The sequence below is a fragment of the Lissotriton helveticus genome, chromosome 2_1 (assembly GCF_964261635.1).
Source record: "Lissotriton helveticus chromosome 2_1, aLisHel1.1, whole genome shotgun sequence".
In the NCBI taxonomy this organism is placed as follows: Eukaryota; Metazoa; Chordata; class Amphibia; order Caudata; family Salamandridae; genus Lissotriton; species Lissotriton helveticus.
The window spans coordinates 738,090,636-738,108,049 of record NC_136059.1 but is presented as its reverse complement, the minus strand read 5'-3'; the positions used below and the strand labels follow the sequence as shown (position 1 = coordinate 738,108,049).

At 42.3% G+C, this 17,414-nt stretch overlaps 1 protein-coding gene across 1 annotated transcript in view; it reads left to right on the top strand.

Annotated features, from left to right (window-relative positions):
• LOC144819485 (uncharacterized) overlaps positions 1-17,414 on the top strand; it is a 646,675-nt gene that overhangs the window by 359,172 nt on the left and 270,089 nt on the right. Inside the window, exon 7 of the mRNA XM_078677349.1 lies at positions 11,358-11,468. Within this exon, the coding sequence (XP_078533475.1) occupies positions 11,358-11,468 (111 nt within the window). The remainder of the gene's footprint in view (positions 1-11,357; positions 11,469-17,414) is intronic.

The following is a 17,414-nucleotide window of genomic DNA, read 5'->3' as shown; positions in this document are numbered from 1 at the left end:
AATACTTGTGCGTCTTTTTATTTTTCCTCAACCAATCAACACTGATGTTTCAAATTTTCTAACCAATGATTTCGCGGCTTCTCCTGTGAGATGAGTTCCCACGCTCCTGTGCTCACCCCTCCTTTACAATACTGTCTCAGCTAGACGCCCGCTGTCTTGACCAATCCCAGCACGGTACTGAGTGACGTCAGCGCAGCTCTGCCACTGACTCCCTCTCTGCAAGGTAATGGAAAACTCAATTCTTTACTTTAAAGTGCAAGTGTTTTGTTTTAATTTACAACACGAAACATTAGCCACTGTGAAAGTGACTAGAAAGGAAAGATTTATTTCACTGCAAGTAAATCCCTTCCGTTTACTTTTCATATACTGCGGATAGATCTCTCCTGCCTACCCTTCACACAAGCATTAGAGAACCTGCTACTCCTTCGGACTCATCCACTCATCCACTCTGGGATATATACTAAGGCCAAAGTTTCACCAGCGAACCCCTTTGCTACTAATTAAGCTCAGACGAACCTGCTACTCCTTCCGTGTGACCCTTTCTAGGTGATATCACAATAGAAGTTTTGTCAGCGAACTCTTTGCTATCATTTATTCATACATTCATACAGAAAACCCTAAATAGTGCTTCCGGTTTTACCTAACCCTGCACTAATTTCCTCGAACCACTGACCTCACTGCGATGTGGCTTCCCTTTACCACCCGCTATTCTGCCCCCGGGGATTCCAGACAAACATATAACAGTCACGAACGGGTTTGGTTAATACATAAATCAACACAGCATAAAATCAGTAAAATTTTCAAAACATTTCATAACATTTCATATTTGAATAACGATTTTACATTAGATCGATCAATACTTTCATTTAGCAGCAATTTTATTTCCCTTTTAGCAGCAAATTACCTACCTACCTATCTTAACTAATCCCTAACCATGCCTCTGCTACCAAGTAAATATACTGTTAGAGCGCGCAGGTCACCCCACTATAAATTTACCAATTACCCACCTAGGCCCATATTCAAATTAACCACAATTTCTTAGATCAGGTAACCTGGGCACTGACTATCAGATATTTGTACTTCCTAGGTCCTATACCCTTAACTGACTCTCCTGGTCATCGGTATCTGTGAACCTATGGGATCAGGGAGTCTAGCATAATAAGTATGGTAGTAGGACAACAATATGCACTCATATAATAACCACAGACTCGAGATGTTTTGAAAACCTTTATCTAATCTTCATCAAAAGTCATGAGCCAAAGATTAACAGCAAGCAAGCTATCGATAATCAGAATCAAAAACAGCTTATAACTATGCAAAAGATATAATATGCCAAACATTTTAGAATTCTACAGGGAAGGTAAGAACAAGGATCATACTGAAATAAACTTGTAAAAATCAGACTTGGAATGACATTTTGTAGAGGACAGGGAAAATAAGGGACATGCTATAAATCACAGTTTAATCTTTTTCAAGAGGGTGGGTAAAAATAGGGAACACAAATTGTAATGACGAAACTGAATTGACCATGTAGCTATAGGAAAGGTAAGAAAATGGAACACGCTAATAATTCAGAGTAACCATTTCAGCTTTCCTTAAAGGGAGGGTAAAAAAAAGGATCATCAATTTATTCATGGACAGTACTTAACATCCAACTCTAAGGAGGGGGAAAAATGGAGCATGCTAATAACGGCAAGATTTACGATTTTATTAATTGTTACAAGGGAAGGGTAAGAAAAAGGAACATGTGCAAATAAGACTTTTAGCAAAATTCAGGAAGGGTAAGAAAAGGACGCAAATGATACTATTTGTTACCCACACAGATGTATATTTACCTAAAACGGAGTGAAGACCAACCCTGGCCACGGGTCAGTTAAGGACAGAAACCCTGAAAGTTGCAAACGCCAGTAGGCCAGCAAGTGCAGGTCAGAAACAGGACAGGAAAGTTGCAACGCCTGCACTACTCCCTCTCTGCAGCTATCAGTCAAAACCCTGATTGGGTTATCGAATTCCCCAGCAAAGTGCTTCGCCAGCACTTCAGGTCCCAGAGCCCCGATTGGGTCAGCGAGTATTCTGACAGACTGCTTCGCAGCACCTCTGTTCTCGATTAGCTATTGAGTGCGTTGGATCAGTGACAGGTCAGCTATTCGGACAAGTCGGACAAATTCTCAAGCTAAACTTACACTAGTTATACTGTTTACCAGGTCAGTGTACCACCCCCCAATGTTGCAAGTGTAAGGATCCCCAATTTCGATTAGACAAAAGAAGAGGACAGGTCATCACCCCATCTAATATTTCTAATTTTGCCGTCTCATATTCAAACTTATGTTCACGCCCATTAAATTCAGGCTCTCATGAAGTATTCCACTTGCAAAACAATAGATGTTCTATTCACAATTACAATGTATTTTTCCAAAGTTCATTAGGTGAGGTTCCCAGGAGCATCTTCTCAGTCAGTCAGCTCCTTGGCCGGAATTCAAAGGTCACTGCTCTGGAGACTTGCGATTCTCGCGCAGACACAGTTTTAATTAAGATGGAGTACAGCATATTACAACAGGCCAAGTTTCGAAGTGCAACATGAAATGGAAAAGAAACAGGTTTAGATCACAGAATAAATGAATACACTGTATACCATGAATCTCTACACTATACCCATTACTTTATAATAAACTATAGCATTACAATTAAGCAAAACAAACAGCTTAGCAAAAGCAGCAGTGCAAGCTTCTCGCATGTGAGAACACAGAACACAAAGCAGCCATATTAGCTCTAGTGCGCAGAAGCAACAGATTCCCTCCAAAGCTGCGAGTACCTCATGTCACATGGGTATGACAGACGCATGTGCAGTGGAAATTCTCGCGTAGCCTTCTTAGCCCTCTGGAGCATGTAGCACAGAGTTTCCCGCCTTGAACGCGTCCCAGACCATGCCGGCGGAAGCTGTCCCCCTGTTAATCTCCCAGAACTACGCAATCCAGACCTGCATCCGATTAATATAGCCTTCGTCCCTTAAAAGCCCTCTCTCAAAGGTCCAAGTATAGGCCTTTCTTTCCCCCCTAATACCCGATGGCAGAGTAAACACAAGCGGGTTATGGTCCGAAAGTATCTTAGGGAGCCTTTCCAACTGGCTACCACCTAGCAATGAACTTGAAATCAAAAAGTAGTCTAGCCTGGCCACCATTCTATGAGGCACCGAGTAAAAGGTGCTTCCTGTCCCTAGCGGATTGTTCTGGGCCCACACATCCACCAATGCATTATGTTGCGCTAGGTTACATATAGCCTTAGATGTTCTCTTCTTCCGCCCCCCATAAACGCCCCCTCCCGTTATACCCAAGCCCGCCAGGTCATTGATGTTAAAATCCCCGCAACAAATTACAGGTTCTGACCACAGAGGTATTTCCAAGTCTAAAAATTCGAAAACATCTGGTTCGTCATCAGTGGAGCCTTAAACAGAGACAATTGTGCAACAGCCAGCCGCTGTTTCCCCTTCAATCATTACCCATCTCCCCCACTGATCCTCTTTTTTTCTTTTAGTTTTCATCACGCCCTTCTTAACTAATATGGCGATCCCTCTTGTCTTAGTTCCTTGCTTTGTGTATGCAAGCACCTCGAAGCCCATTTGATCCAGCAGGAATTTATTGTTCCCTTCAATGTGTGTCTCCTGGAGGAAGATTACATCTAGTTTCAGCATGCTTATCATAGCAGCCACCTTCTGCCTTTTCCATCCATCATTTAGACCACAAATATTTATGGAGGCAATCCTTAACGCCATCTATACTTGCTGAAAGTTTCCTTTCTGGTTACCCAGTTAGTCCTCCCCTCTACTAGTGTATCTAGTGCATTTACCAAAGCAAAACTGTGTCTGTGTAGCTTCTCCCTTTGTGCTGTAATTACCAAACAACCATCACCAGCCTCCTGCCCCCCCTTCCCCCTCCCCCTGTCTTCCCACCCCCCCTTCTACAGGCAAATAGGTCATGCATGACCTATGTGTGACTGCTGTAGGTTGTAGTGTCGCCTCCCTCTCCTTCCCATACCAGCTCCTCGTCTATCCTGAGTATCTGCAATGTATCTGTCATATATCTGCCCTATGGGATAATGGAAGGGCCTTTCCCTCTGTTGTTTTTCCCCCTGTGTTGCTCAGTAAGTTCCGCCAGGAATTCTCCTGCCTTAATTTCCGAGAAAAACATCCTAGTCTGTCCTCCAGTAATAACCTTTAGGATTGCTGGATACATTAAATATGCCTCTGAGCCTTGGCTTTGGAAAGGAGTGATTAGTTGCCTTCCACCTCCTTTCAACTGTTACGTGGCAAAAATCGGGTCTTGCAAAAAATGTAGCCTCCTCATATGTTTTTTTAGAATCTGGTCTAGCTCTCTCCATTATTTCTTGTCTTGCCAGAAAATTCCCTAGGAACACAAGCATCGCCCTAGGCAGAGTGTCCTGGTTACCCCCCGTTTCTTCTTAAGTGACAGTGGGAATCTATGCGCCCTTTGAACCTTTGTCTCCCATTGCCACTGAGACTCCGGAAAAGCACCCTTCAGCAACTTGATGACATAACCTCTTGCGTCCTGCCCTTCCACCCCCTCTTCTAGTCCAAGAAGTCTCACATTGTTGCGCCTCTGGCGATTTTCGAAGTCTTCAATCTTCCACTGAAGGTCTTCCACAACCTTCCCTTGCCCCTTTTTGAAGGTCTGCCAATCCGTTACCTCATCCTCCAGTCTACCAGTTCTTTCCTCCACTTGGGACACTCTCTCCTCGACTTGTTTGTACTTCTTATTTATTTTCCTGAGCGATGCTTGGATCTTTTTCGTATCTTGCCTTGCTCTCCGGCTTTCTGCCCTGGCCTCCACCTGCATCTGTTTCAGTGTGTTAAACATTAAGTCCAGTGTAACATTCTGTGATGGGGATCCTGCATTCGTCTCTCCGGCAGCCCCTTCCCCCTGTTTGTTTTCTCGATATACACTGGAAGTGGCAGAGTAGTCCCATGATAGTTTTTTATTCATGCTAGCTGGAGAGCCTCCTCCTTCCCGCCTTGCCGCAGATTTCTTTTTCTTTTATGTGCTTTTGCCCCTGGAGCCTTTACTCCCGTCTGAATCTGTGGTGAGGTCTATGGAGCTTTCCCCTTCACGGTCGCTTGTGCGGGTAGAGTCTGAGCCTTCGTTAACAGAGAAGAACTTTGAATCCAAACTTGTCAGGCTCCCCCATTTTGCTCCCTGGCTCTGCCTCCTACTACTGCTAAGTCCTGCTTCGACTAGCAGCAGAGCATCCAGCATCTGTGAATTATTCTGCCTCTCTGTCGCCCCGAGAGCAGCCTACTGCCCCCTCTGGTACTCCCCCGCTCACTGGTAGTGCGCTGTTCATGCCTTCTGTTCTCTGAACGGCTTCTGCGGGAGGCGTACACTCCGGGACTACTCCTTCCAGTTGCCTGGAAACTATGACGCTTGCGTCCTCGAGGACGGCATTCTCTGTCCCGGCGTCTTCCGAGGTGGGGTGACTCACCGAGAGCCTAGCTGCCGCTCCCTCTAGTCCTGCCGATACTGTCGATGGTTTTGCTGCAAAGGACTCCGTTAAGGTAGGCTGCCTTAAGATAGTGAGATTGCGGGTTCTTTATCTTGTAAACCGCTGTCCTGGTATGTCTCTCTCTGTGCTTTGATGCCGACCGCCGCGGCATGTGTCAGCCTCGGCTCCAGCTTCTTCTCCTTTTAGGCCTTTTCGGCTTTCTTTTGTTGTGCTTTTGATGCTGCAGTGTTTGCAGAGGTCGACCGTTTACTTAAAGGAGGCATCTTCGATATGGCCCCAGAGCCTGAACCGCCCCGTTGTCCTAGCACCTTAATCGTGCTGGTTGAGGCCGGCGGAGGCTTCTCTTTTTCCTTTTCTTGTCTCGTGCGCTGAGACATCCCCCAGGTTGTTTTGAGACCACTGTACAGATTCCTCCAATAGTTTTTTAAAACCCACAGTGCCGCCGAAACTCCTTGCTTTATCCGGAGCTCAACGCCAGTACTAGTCCTTGCTTGATTCTGAATTAGCCCATAGGACAACAGCATATCTGTGTTTAGGATGCCAACAGCATTTCTTAGTCAGGAGAGGGAGTGATGTGCGACTATCCTCTACAACCCTGTAGCGGCCATCTTGCCTCCCGCGAAGGAAGAAAACTGAGATGGATAAAAGGTTCAGTGACCTGGTAAAGCTAGAAGACCGCTTAATCCTTGCCATTTCCAACCAAGATCCAATAGAGGAGATACTGCTAAAACTAGAACTAAACAAAGCAGAGGCTAGTGAAAGTATGGCAAGGAATGCGGCAGGTAATTACCTGGCTAAAAAAGAAAAATGCTATGAATACAATGAGAGGGTAGGTCACCTTTTAGCAATCCGTACTAGACAAAATCTGGCAGCAGGGGAAATAAAGGAAATTAACGACGGGATGGGTGGTGTTGTAAATAAGATAGAAGATGTTCGGGAGATTTTTAGAAAATTCGACGCAGACCTATATGATCAGAACCTCCGTAACACAGACTTAGAAATTATGGAATACTTGGCAGACATACCACATGTAGCGCTAGAAGATCTAGCTCCTCTTTCCCAAAGAAGATGGGAAAGAGGAGCTAGATCTTCCGCTGAAGGAAGCGGAAAGGAAGGAAGATGGGAAAGAGGAGCTAGATCTTCCGCTGACTCTACAGGAAGTACAGGATGCGGTGGTTAATCTCCCTTCTGGGAAAGCCACAGGGCCGGACCAAATTCCGGCAGAGTTTTATAAAACCTTTTGGGATACACTGGGGAAGGACATGCACGAGACTCTTATTCAGGCACAGTTAGGGAGCTCAGTTTCACATTCCTGGGCAGGTGCAGATATCATAGTGATACTCAAGAAGAAAAAACCTCCGTTAGAACCAGGGTCTTACAGGCCAATTACGCTCATGAACGCGGACGCAAAGATTTTCTCCAAAACATTGGCACAAAGGTTAAGCAGGGTTATTGAGACTTTAGTTAGCACTTCACAACACGGGTTTATTCCAGGGAAAGGGACCACCCAGCACACAAGGCAAATGATTACTATTCTAGATGCTGCAGGGGTTGAAGGAGACCCTGTCGCTGCAGTATTCCTTGATGCAGAGAAGGCCTTTGACAGGGTCTCCTGGAACTATCTGTGGAAAGTTCTGGATTGGTTTGGCATTGGCCCGGGGTATATTAAAGCAATCCAGGCCTTATATGAAGAACCGACTGCGAGAGTAAGGATTAACAAAGGCTATACAGAGTCAGTACAAATAAGGCGCTGGACAAGGCAGGGCTGTCCGGCCTCGCCCCTCCTATTCGCTTTGTACTTAGACCCCATTTTGCGAAGGCTCGAGGGGAATAATAACATCTTTCCGGTTAAGCTATATGGAAAGGAACATAAAATATTTGCGTACGCGGACGATGTAGCTATTATTACACCAAACCCAGAGAGAGCTATGGTAGAGATGGGCAGGAGGCAACAAACTTTGGGGCAGTCTCAGGATATCTGATAAACAAGGGGAAGACACAGATCGTTCAAAACAGATTCATAATAAATCATGATACCAGAGTGGTGGCGGAAGCAATATATTTAGGGATAAAGGTCACCGCTGATTTAGACAGACTGGTGGAGTTAAACATGGGACCCTTACTAGTTAAAGTAAAGGAAAATACTGAAAGGATTCACAATTTACATCTGACTCTGATGGGCCGCATAAATGTGATTAAGATGGTTACATTCCCGAAATTCCTTTATATGTTTAGAGTCATTCCGCTGTTTTTTGACCATTCATGGCTTAACAAACTAGAAGCAATACTTAATAGGCTCATCTGGGCGCAGGGGAAGACTAGGAGAGCATATCGATATCTTACACTACCTAGGGAAAAGGGGGAATGGGGGGCCCCAGACTTCAGGCTCTACTACTGGGCAGCGGCCTTGCAATATTTTCAGGGGCTAATAGGGGGCGGAGGAATCGAGCAAAAGGATGGCAGACCTGGTTTCACTAATGTATATACTGCACTGATGGGCGGCGAGGCTGAGAACGGTTTTCTGAACACAATTGATTTTAGTTATTTTAAACATACAAGGTTTAAGACATTAGGAGCTGCATACAACATCTGGAAGGCGGTCTCAAAAAAATTGGGCTTAGGCAGGTATAATAGTTATACACGGTTGTACACGAATCACTCACTACCAGGGGACACGGTTATGAGGGACTGGGATAACAAGGGGATCAGGAAGGTTGGGAATCTTATGGATTATCAGGGGGGTATCCTACAGTGTCAGTAATTACAAACAAAATTTAAACTAACAGGCAGTAGCTTTTTTAAGTACCTGCAGGTAAGAAGCTATTTTGCAAAATATACAGGGTGGTCCTCTAGGATTTGGCCATTGTCGAATAATGGATTATATAGAGCGCTGCACGCACTGCACAATTCGGCAGCTTTACTCAGAACTCTATGCATTTAAATCTGATGACAGGGTAAAATATGCCACAAAGTGGGCAGAGAAAGTAGGCTCACAGCCGGAGGGGTTACAGTCGTCTATAGATCTGGGACGTACGGTTCTATGCTCAGCGACATTACAATCGCAGCATTATAAAACTTTGTATTCGCTTTACCACTCTCCTGCTAGAATTGCACAATGGGGTGGTGATTCGGGAACAACCTGCCCGCGATGTGATTCAAGCAATGCCCCCCACGAATTCTCCATCAGCTAATCGATGTGTTGAATCCTATCATAAATGGGATTGTAAACTCTTCCCTTAATACAGGTATAGTCCCACGGGAATGGAAACAGGCAGTTGTGAAACCTTTGATGAAAAAGCTTAATAAATCCACTACAGATCTCGCCAATTTACGTCCAATCTCACTCCTCCCAGACTTGGGTAAGATCACCGAACAGATGGTCTACAAAGAACTAAAAAGCCATGTAGAAACATACAATGTCCTCCATCCCCAACAATCAGGCTTCCGTCCTCATCATTCTACAGAAACAGCTTTGATCAAACTTACTGATTCCATAAAACTATTGCAGGATCAAAGAATGAGCGCTGTCTTGATTTTATTAGATCTCACAGCAGCGTTCGATACCATCTCATACCATCTCATATCCAATATTGTTAGGTAGATTAAGAGACATTGGTATTTCAGATGTGGTACTGCAATGGATAACCTCTTTTTTAACAGATAGATCCCAAACCATTGCTTTGGGCCCCTTCCTCTCTAAAGAAAAAAAGGTTCTGTCTGGAGTTCCCAAAGGCTCCATTTTGAGCCCTTTATTATTTAACATTTACCTGATCCCTCTTATTTCTTTGATTGAATCATACGGCATGCCTGTTACATCATATGCCGATGATACTCACCTTATTGTGCCCCTTGGAAAAAACTCCACTAATGCTGAACTAAACCTTAAGAACTGCCTGAAGGATGTATTCCATTGGATGGAAGAAAACCATCTTAAATGTAACGCCAACAAGACAGAAATCCTCCCTATGGGAAAAAATTTCCATTTCTGTCCTATTAAATGGTGGCCAGAGGACTCCAATGCTCCCCCTCAGACCGTGGCGACAGCGAGAAATCTCGGGGTCTTGTTTGACACCGAGCTATCATTCGACCAACATGTAAGGAATGTGGCAGAAAGCTGCTTTAGTGTCATAAAATCTCTAAAAAAGTTTTTTGACTTCCTACCCACTGACTCAAGAAAGGCGGTAACAGTGGCCTTAATCCTCGCCCGCCTTGATTATTGTAATGGCCTGATGGCAGGTGTGAAAAAATCCACGCTGAAAAAACTTCAAAGCGTACAATATTCAGCAGCCAGATTAGCACTAAAACTACCAAGGAAATCTTCAGCGTCGGCGGCTTTGAAAACTCTTCACTGGCTACCTCTGCATAAAAGGATACTATTTAAAATCCTGACTATCGCCTTTCGTGCATTTAATAACATAGGCCCAAAGTATCTTACTAGGCGTTACCCCCACTACAACCCTTCCAGGACGTTACAATCCTCCGGAGAAAATCTGATACAATTAGCCAAATTTAACTATAAAACCAAGGGCGGTAAGACTTTAACTTTCCTGTCTTCCAAAGCCTGGAATGCAATGCCCAAGAATCTCAGGTTCCTGACCCAGGAAAATTTGTTAAGGAAGCAACTAAAAACCTGGATTTTCAACCTTCCAGACGACTATGTCATGGCCGCCATCTAATTCTGTATTGGTAAATTGTTTGTACACTATCTAGCTAGCGCCAAGATGCTCCTTCCGGAGCGAAAGTTGCGCTTTATAAATACACAATACAAATACAAATACAAATTGTCCACATGTTTTCACAATGCCCTCAACTGTATTCTTTAAAGGTCGCCATTGAGAATTTTATGGAGGGTTCATTGGGAATTATGGTTAAGAATTAATAATGCTGGGGGTGAGGGAAGGGGCAGAGGGCCTCCCCACAGAGTTTTTTTTATGGCAGCCACAGTTTATCGAATTTGTATAGCAAGGGCGTGGCTTGATAGGGCTCCGCCAACTTTCCAAATCTGGATTGCAAGGTTACTCTCTACCTATAATTTGGAGAAAGCAATAAATGACAGAAAGGGACGAAGAGCTAGAACACTGGGGGGGAAGATATGGCGACCTATAGCTAATTAGAAAAACGCGATGGACAATTGGGATACGCCGGGCGCGGCATCTGGGGACCCATCTCCCGCTACTGCTTAAAAATGTAAATGTATAGGTTTTATTATCTTTACCGTTTGTGTACTGTATTGCTCGGAAATATTTGTGTCATGATATAATTTGGTATAATTTGATTGAGTGTGCTGTAACACTTACTGAAATTTTTGGGAAAAATACAAACTTTTTAATAAAAAAAAGAAAGAAAAAAAAGAAATTCCCGCGTAGCAGCGGCCATTTTAGATGCAAGCGAATTAGTATTAGTAGACACATAAGCAAGCTTCTCTCGGACACCTAGTATATACGGGAACATTTAAAATTAGTAGGACAAACATGTTGGTTACTTATTAATACTGTTATTCGAGGTTCTTGAATACAAGCAAGTCACCTTTTGTGCGAATCCTTGCTCCATCAGAAGCAAGAATGCCAGTAGGGAAGGAGGATACATTTGTGATTAGATCAATGCCATTGTGTTCTTTGACTGCCAATAGAGCACAGTCCCATGCAAATTCCGACTCATCAATGCATGTAATGATTACCATAATGAGGACAACTCAACTGTAATTCTGCAATTGTTTAATTTTACTATTGGAAACAGTTGTGCTTGAAAGCCAGAAATAGAGTTCAAAATGATGTAGAGCACATTCTTCACCAAAGAGAGCATCCGTGTATAACAATTACCATTGATGTCCTTCTGTGATGTAGATGGTGCAGCGGAGGAGGCAGGTCTTCAAGTTGGTGATATAGTGATGGCTGTGAATGGAACAGATGTCACCAGCATTGCACACTCTGAGGCGGCAGCCCTTGCACGGCAAGGTAAGCATGAGTTTGGATATCCAAACAACTTCATTGCTTTAATACATACTCTAAGATTGCGAGTTAGCCCTAGCTATAAGTCATACAACAAGTTTGCATTAAACCGAATATAGCTGAGAATATGTGCGCATGTTAGAACAGGAAAATTATCATTCTCAGCAGCAGATTATCTCATAGGTTAGACAACCAGCTACTCTTTTTTAAAAGTTATTTAATGAGAATTATCCCATTTAGTTCTCATTTAATTTTACATGCTTTTCAGAGGAATTTACACTCTTTGCATATCTAATGCTTGTGGAACAATATTCAGGTCTTCATATCACACCGCAAAGCTCTGCCATTGCAAAATAGAACAAGCCTTTGTCCATCTGCTAACAAACAAGGGGTAAACTCAAGATCCAAGGACCAGATTTAGAGATTGACCGGTAAACCGCAATCCACCAGTAATGTGGAGGTAATAAATCCGATCCCACCAAATTTAAATCTCTCCACAGGCCTGTAGATCACTATGCTTCCAGTGGACTCACCATCATGGCATTCCTCTAAATGTGTTCAATGTTTGCAGAGCAGCTGCCATATTTCATGCAGCCGCACAGCTGTTTCGGGGATTCCACAAACTCCTGTTTTTCTCGAAAGCCATTGTAGCTGTGCTGCTAAATAATTTAACTCCATACCAGAAGCTCTCAATCCTCCCTTATCTATTGTGATTTCAGTTTAGTCAGCCCAGCTCTACTCTTTACCTGGCCAAATTAATTCATTATTTTTTTATTTATTTATAACATTTTGTATAGCACGAACAAGACCTAAGCGTCTATCAGAGCGCTTCACATTCAGGATAGTAAGGATACAGTTGATGGAAAAGATCATTGATTACAAATATGTGTATAGAATGGCAACGCTGGCTACCCAGGTGTACAACAATGTAGTAAACAATCATGGCATCAGAAAAGCATACATAAAAATAAGCAGTAGAGCCATGGCTCTTTAGGGCAGAAACTTGTTCATTAGTATTTTTTCCTCTTCTGTTTTGAAAGAAGCCATGGATGAGATTCGACGAACTTCCGGTGAAAGCGAATTCCAGATCTTTGAGGCAATGCCTGGGAAGGCTTTGTGACTCATTCTCTTTTTGTGGAAGATGTGTGGTTTCAGTAACAATGAACTTGCACTTTATGATGATCTGCAACCCCTGATAATTCTATCTTTTGAGCCATATAAATGAAAGTTTTAAAATTTAGGGCTTTGTGAGTCAGGCAGGCAAACTTGAGCTGTGGTTCTTGCTTCGTAAGGTAGCCAGTTTAGGGTTTTCAAGGCTGGGGATATGTGATTGGTTCTTTTTGTACCAGTAATCAATCTAGCTGCAGCTTTAATCGAAGCTCTTAACGGGGCCAGGCTATGTTTGGGAAGGCCATAAAGTGTGGCGCTCCCATAGTCTAGCCTTGGGAGTACAAGAGATTGCACCACCTGCTTAAAGTCATCCTGTGGGAGGAAACGTTTGAGATTTCTTAGTAAACTCATCTGGTATTTAGCTTCCTTGGTTGTATTGCAAATATGATTCTTTATTTCCAAGTGAGTTTGTCCAATTTATTTAAGAGAACTCTAGGTACAATCACTGGTAAATAAGCAATATAATGAAGCAGCATATGCACCATCAGAATCTTAGCAATAGCGACCAATCCAATGATAGCTAGAGGACTTTTTTTTTTCATTTCAAAAGACTATCAATGAGCACAAAAAAAAGTTATCGCACCAACCAAATTTCTCTCCACTCTATCTCTATTTTCAGGATATATTTTTATACAAAATAATGGAATGTGTGCGACTCCTGGGCAACAAATGGGTAATTTTTGTTTAACTGGCCAGGGGGAGAGTGTTTCACACCGGAAATTGACAGGATTCTGGATACTTGATCCATTTTAACTAGATTACATTAGGGCCTGATAAAAAATTTGGCAGTCTAATAGTGGGCCGCCACGCCAGCACCCCCCTACAAGACCGCCAAACCAGTAGTCTGACCGCCCAGCAGATTACGTGTATAATCCTGGTGGGCGATCCCTCATAGGCAAGCCTTACAAAGGCTCCGCTATAGTATCGCCTCAGCCCATTCCCGCACGCACAGCAATGCACAATGTTTAGCATTTCCCTGTATGGGCTGTCTGAGTTGCCTCACCCAATCTTTTCCATGGTGGGGCTCACACCATGGAAAGGGTCGCAGTAAGGCAATTTTAATATGCTTGGCTGTGCCGCAGTGGCACCACCAGCATATTGCTGCCTCATACCGCTGTGCCACTGCCACAGGATCAAGGATCCTGGCAGTACCAGTAGTCCAGTGGTGGTCTAACCACTGTACTTGGAATATGGCGGGTGAACCTCCAATCTGGTTGTCCAAGGACCACCACCATGGGTTTGGCAGTCCTGTAGACCGCCGAACTCGTAATCGGGACCTAAATATGGACTCTTGGTTCCGCCTAGCATTCTTCAAGTATTATAATGTATTGTCTGCATAGAGGGAGTTCACATGGGTCCAATTCATGAGAATAAATCTTAGCCATCTCCTTGACATGTTTTTTTGTATTTCAAAATTGCACTCCTAAACCGCAGGTCGGTTTCTAAAATATAAAAAGTAATGGCCCTAAGGTGCAGGGAGCTTTCTCTCTCCATCTGGACCATTGATGATTTTTATTGCTTGGGATCATCTTACCTTGCATGGTGTACCCAGGCAAGAAAAATCGGCATGAGAAGGCTTCCTTAATTTGATTGTGCCCCCTTATGTTCTGTGCAGGCAGCCCTTTGGTGGAAAGGCCACCTTATGAAGACTTCCAATGTCGTAGCAAATTGAAACAAGAGGCTCCATTGCCTCCAAATGAGGTGGCGAAATTCCAGGTTTGATGATAAGGGACCTCTGCTTGATATAGCAGATGTGTCACTCAACCAAATGCAAGAAGACCTTTATAACTTTAGATTCTTCTTATAAATGTTGCCTCCAATTACATGTAGATGTATATGAAATGATGTGTTTGCAGTAAACCAAATATGTATTGACATTTTCCTAAATATAACATTAAAATCACATTATGACGTAGTGCATTTCGATCTGCTCCAAATTGAACCGCTTTGGGGAAAAGTATCTTTAAGACATAAATGCACTTGATTTACAGTTGCAATTTGCAAAACATGTTAATGCTCTCAATTTGCCTTTGTTTACGGCATAGAGAGCAAAATGTGCTGTATTTAAATATTTGCAGTATAATGGTAGAAACTGCTTAGGTTGGATTTTTGGCCTTGGAGAAATAATCCCACCAATGTAATTTCCACCAACATAGGAAAACTCTGAAGAAGAAGTTTGCAGCGTCCATTCATACACACCTTACTATATTGCCTAATTGAGGAAACATTATCCATCATTCTGCAGAATTGCCTGGTATGATCCTCAGTGTTGTTAGTAACTACATTGCTAGCCTTTGCACTTTGAAACTTGACAAGGAAAGAATGTGATTTTATTTAAAGCCTAGTGCTATCCAAAACAAGATATCACCCACTCTTCCCCCATTAAATCATGTTTCCTGCAATCAGATTTATTTTGGGCATCACATATCAAGTGGTTTTATGAACATGTCGCCATGCAATCTCCACATAGAAAGTGGTCTCCAAACCTTTTTTGGCTGTTTTTGCAGTTTGGCCTGCCCTGTGGGTTGCATATAAAGTGAGCGATAGATCAATTCTATAGCTGTTTTCACAGTCTGTGCCAGGTTTCCACAGGGTGCAGACTTTGCACTCTATATCTAGTATCATTTAGGTCTGCTCTTCCAACTGAGTTGCTCCCAGTTTTTGTTGCAATGTTAGCAATTGGATTAATTTCCTAGTCATATTTCAGCCAAGGTTTGAAAGCACTAAATATTTGGAACTTCCATTTCTGATGAAAATTAAAATTAGATCACACAATATATGAAATTTCTATTTGCTTATTCATTTATTCCAGGCCTGCAACTCATCTACAAAAACACACTAGATCAAATGTTAATAAATGTATCTTAAAGACAGTAGATTTTGTAAATTTGGATAGCACATGAATGTCATTGTTTTCAGTGAGTTGTTGTTAGATATATTTATACTGTGATGCAGTGCATACGATAATGCTAAGGGCCTGATTTAGATCTTGGCAGATGGGATACTCTATCACAAACGTGACGGATATCCAGCCCACCGTATTACAAGTTTACAAGTGCCATATGATATAATGCGCTTGTAATACAGCGGATGGGATGTCTGTCATGTTTGTGACGGAGTATCCCATCTGCCAAGATCTAAATCAGGCCCTAACTGCTTAAATTATTGAGACTGGCTATCACTCACTTCACTCTTAGTACATGAGTTGAAACAATTCATGGTAGGGATTGAACAAGCTTCAGTGTCCTTGTCAAGCAATTTCACTAGGGCATGGAGCTGCTAGTAACTACTTGGCAATATCCCTGATCGGTACTGTAATGTATCACTATTGTCCGAGAGACTTGGGGTAAAGTGGCTCTGCAACGCAATTCTGTTAAAACATCCTTTCTATGTTTTTAAACTATAGCTCAGATGAGCAGTCCATGCTTAGTCTAAGAGGTGGTGTAGGTTTAGGTACTGGTAAAATATGACAGAGTACTCGCACATAATAAAGGTAAGGAATATAACTTTATTTATATTCAGGAATCTGTCAGTAGCTGGACCAGCTATATGAAGCTTTTCAGCCCACTGTTTCTCACCTATTGTGCTACTCCAGACTGAGAGAAGCCATACGCATATCTTTCTGGTCTTGCTTTTATAGGATAATACAGCTCGCACCACCAGGTGTGCTGGAGTATAGGACCATGATGGGTTTATTATCTCAACCGTTTTTGAAGTCTTCATCATTTTATAATGTTTTTCTTCATTCAGAGTACAAGAGTTCAGCAATTCTTAAAATAAATAGATAAATAGATAAGTGGTATAGAAACAGTAAAGATTAGCCTGCCCACCTTACAAATTAGGAGAAGCAATATTATAAATATGAGGTGTAACTAGCTTTCTCTCACGTGATGAGAAATAAAGAGCACTCTCACTTGCATTGCCTTTACATACCAGGTAGGAAGAATCCTCGCAGACAGATCCAGAGGGAGAGATGAGTGACTTCACAAATAATTTTCTCCCCAAAACCACAATCATTAAGAGGATTTAAGTAAGAGCTAGCAAGCATTAACTACATCATTACATAGTTATTTTTAAGTTTAGAGAGAATTTTATTGAGAAGAATAGAGGTGTCAATATACAACATACAATATTAAACATATATCGTTACAGTACAAATTTATTACCACAAAGTTACATGAATTGGATTAATTAGCGGAGAAAAAGAAAGCAAACAAATAAAGAGTGAATATAATCATCATTAAAATATACAACCGTAGGAACATTTGGGGGAATAAAGGTGATTTAGAAATTTCTTGTTGAGATTGGTGTGACAGGGAAAGATTTTTGGCACTTGCATCAATTTACAATGTAACAGGTGACCATAATGCTAAACGTTTCGTAGCCATATGTATGGGATACACAAGAGATGTATCTAGCCTATGATTATGGCATACAGCATACCACCAGGCCTTATTGAGATTTTAGTGAAGTCCTTCCAATTTATAGTAATTTCATGGAAGGCAACTGCTAATAACAAATCAATAATTTTGACATTAGGTACAATATTATTCCAAATAGGTGTAAGACTTCCTAAGAAGACATGAATGAAGGAAAAAGAAAAATTGGAGTTAAAAATTACATTAATTTGAGACCAAACTTGTTTCCAAAACTTATGCACATATGAGCAAGAAAATAGCATATGGAATAATGCAGCATTTGAGGATGAACATGTTCAACAAGTATCTAATACAGTGGAAACCTTTTACTCAAAGTATTCAGGGTTAGTAAGAGTCTATTATA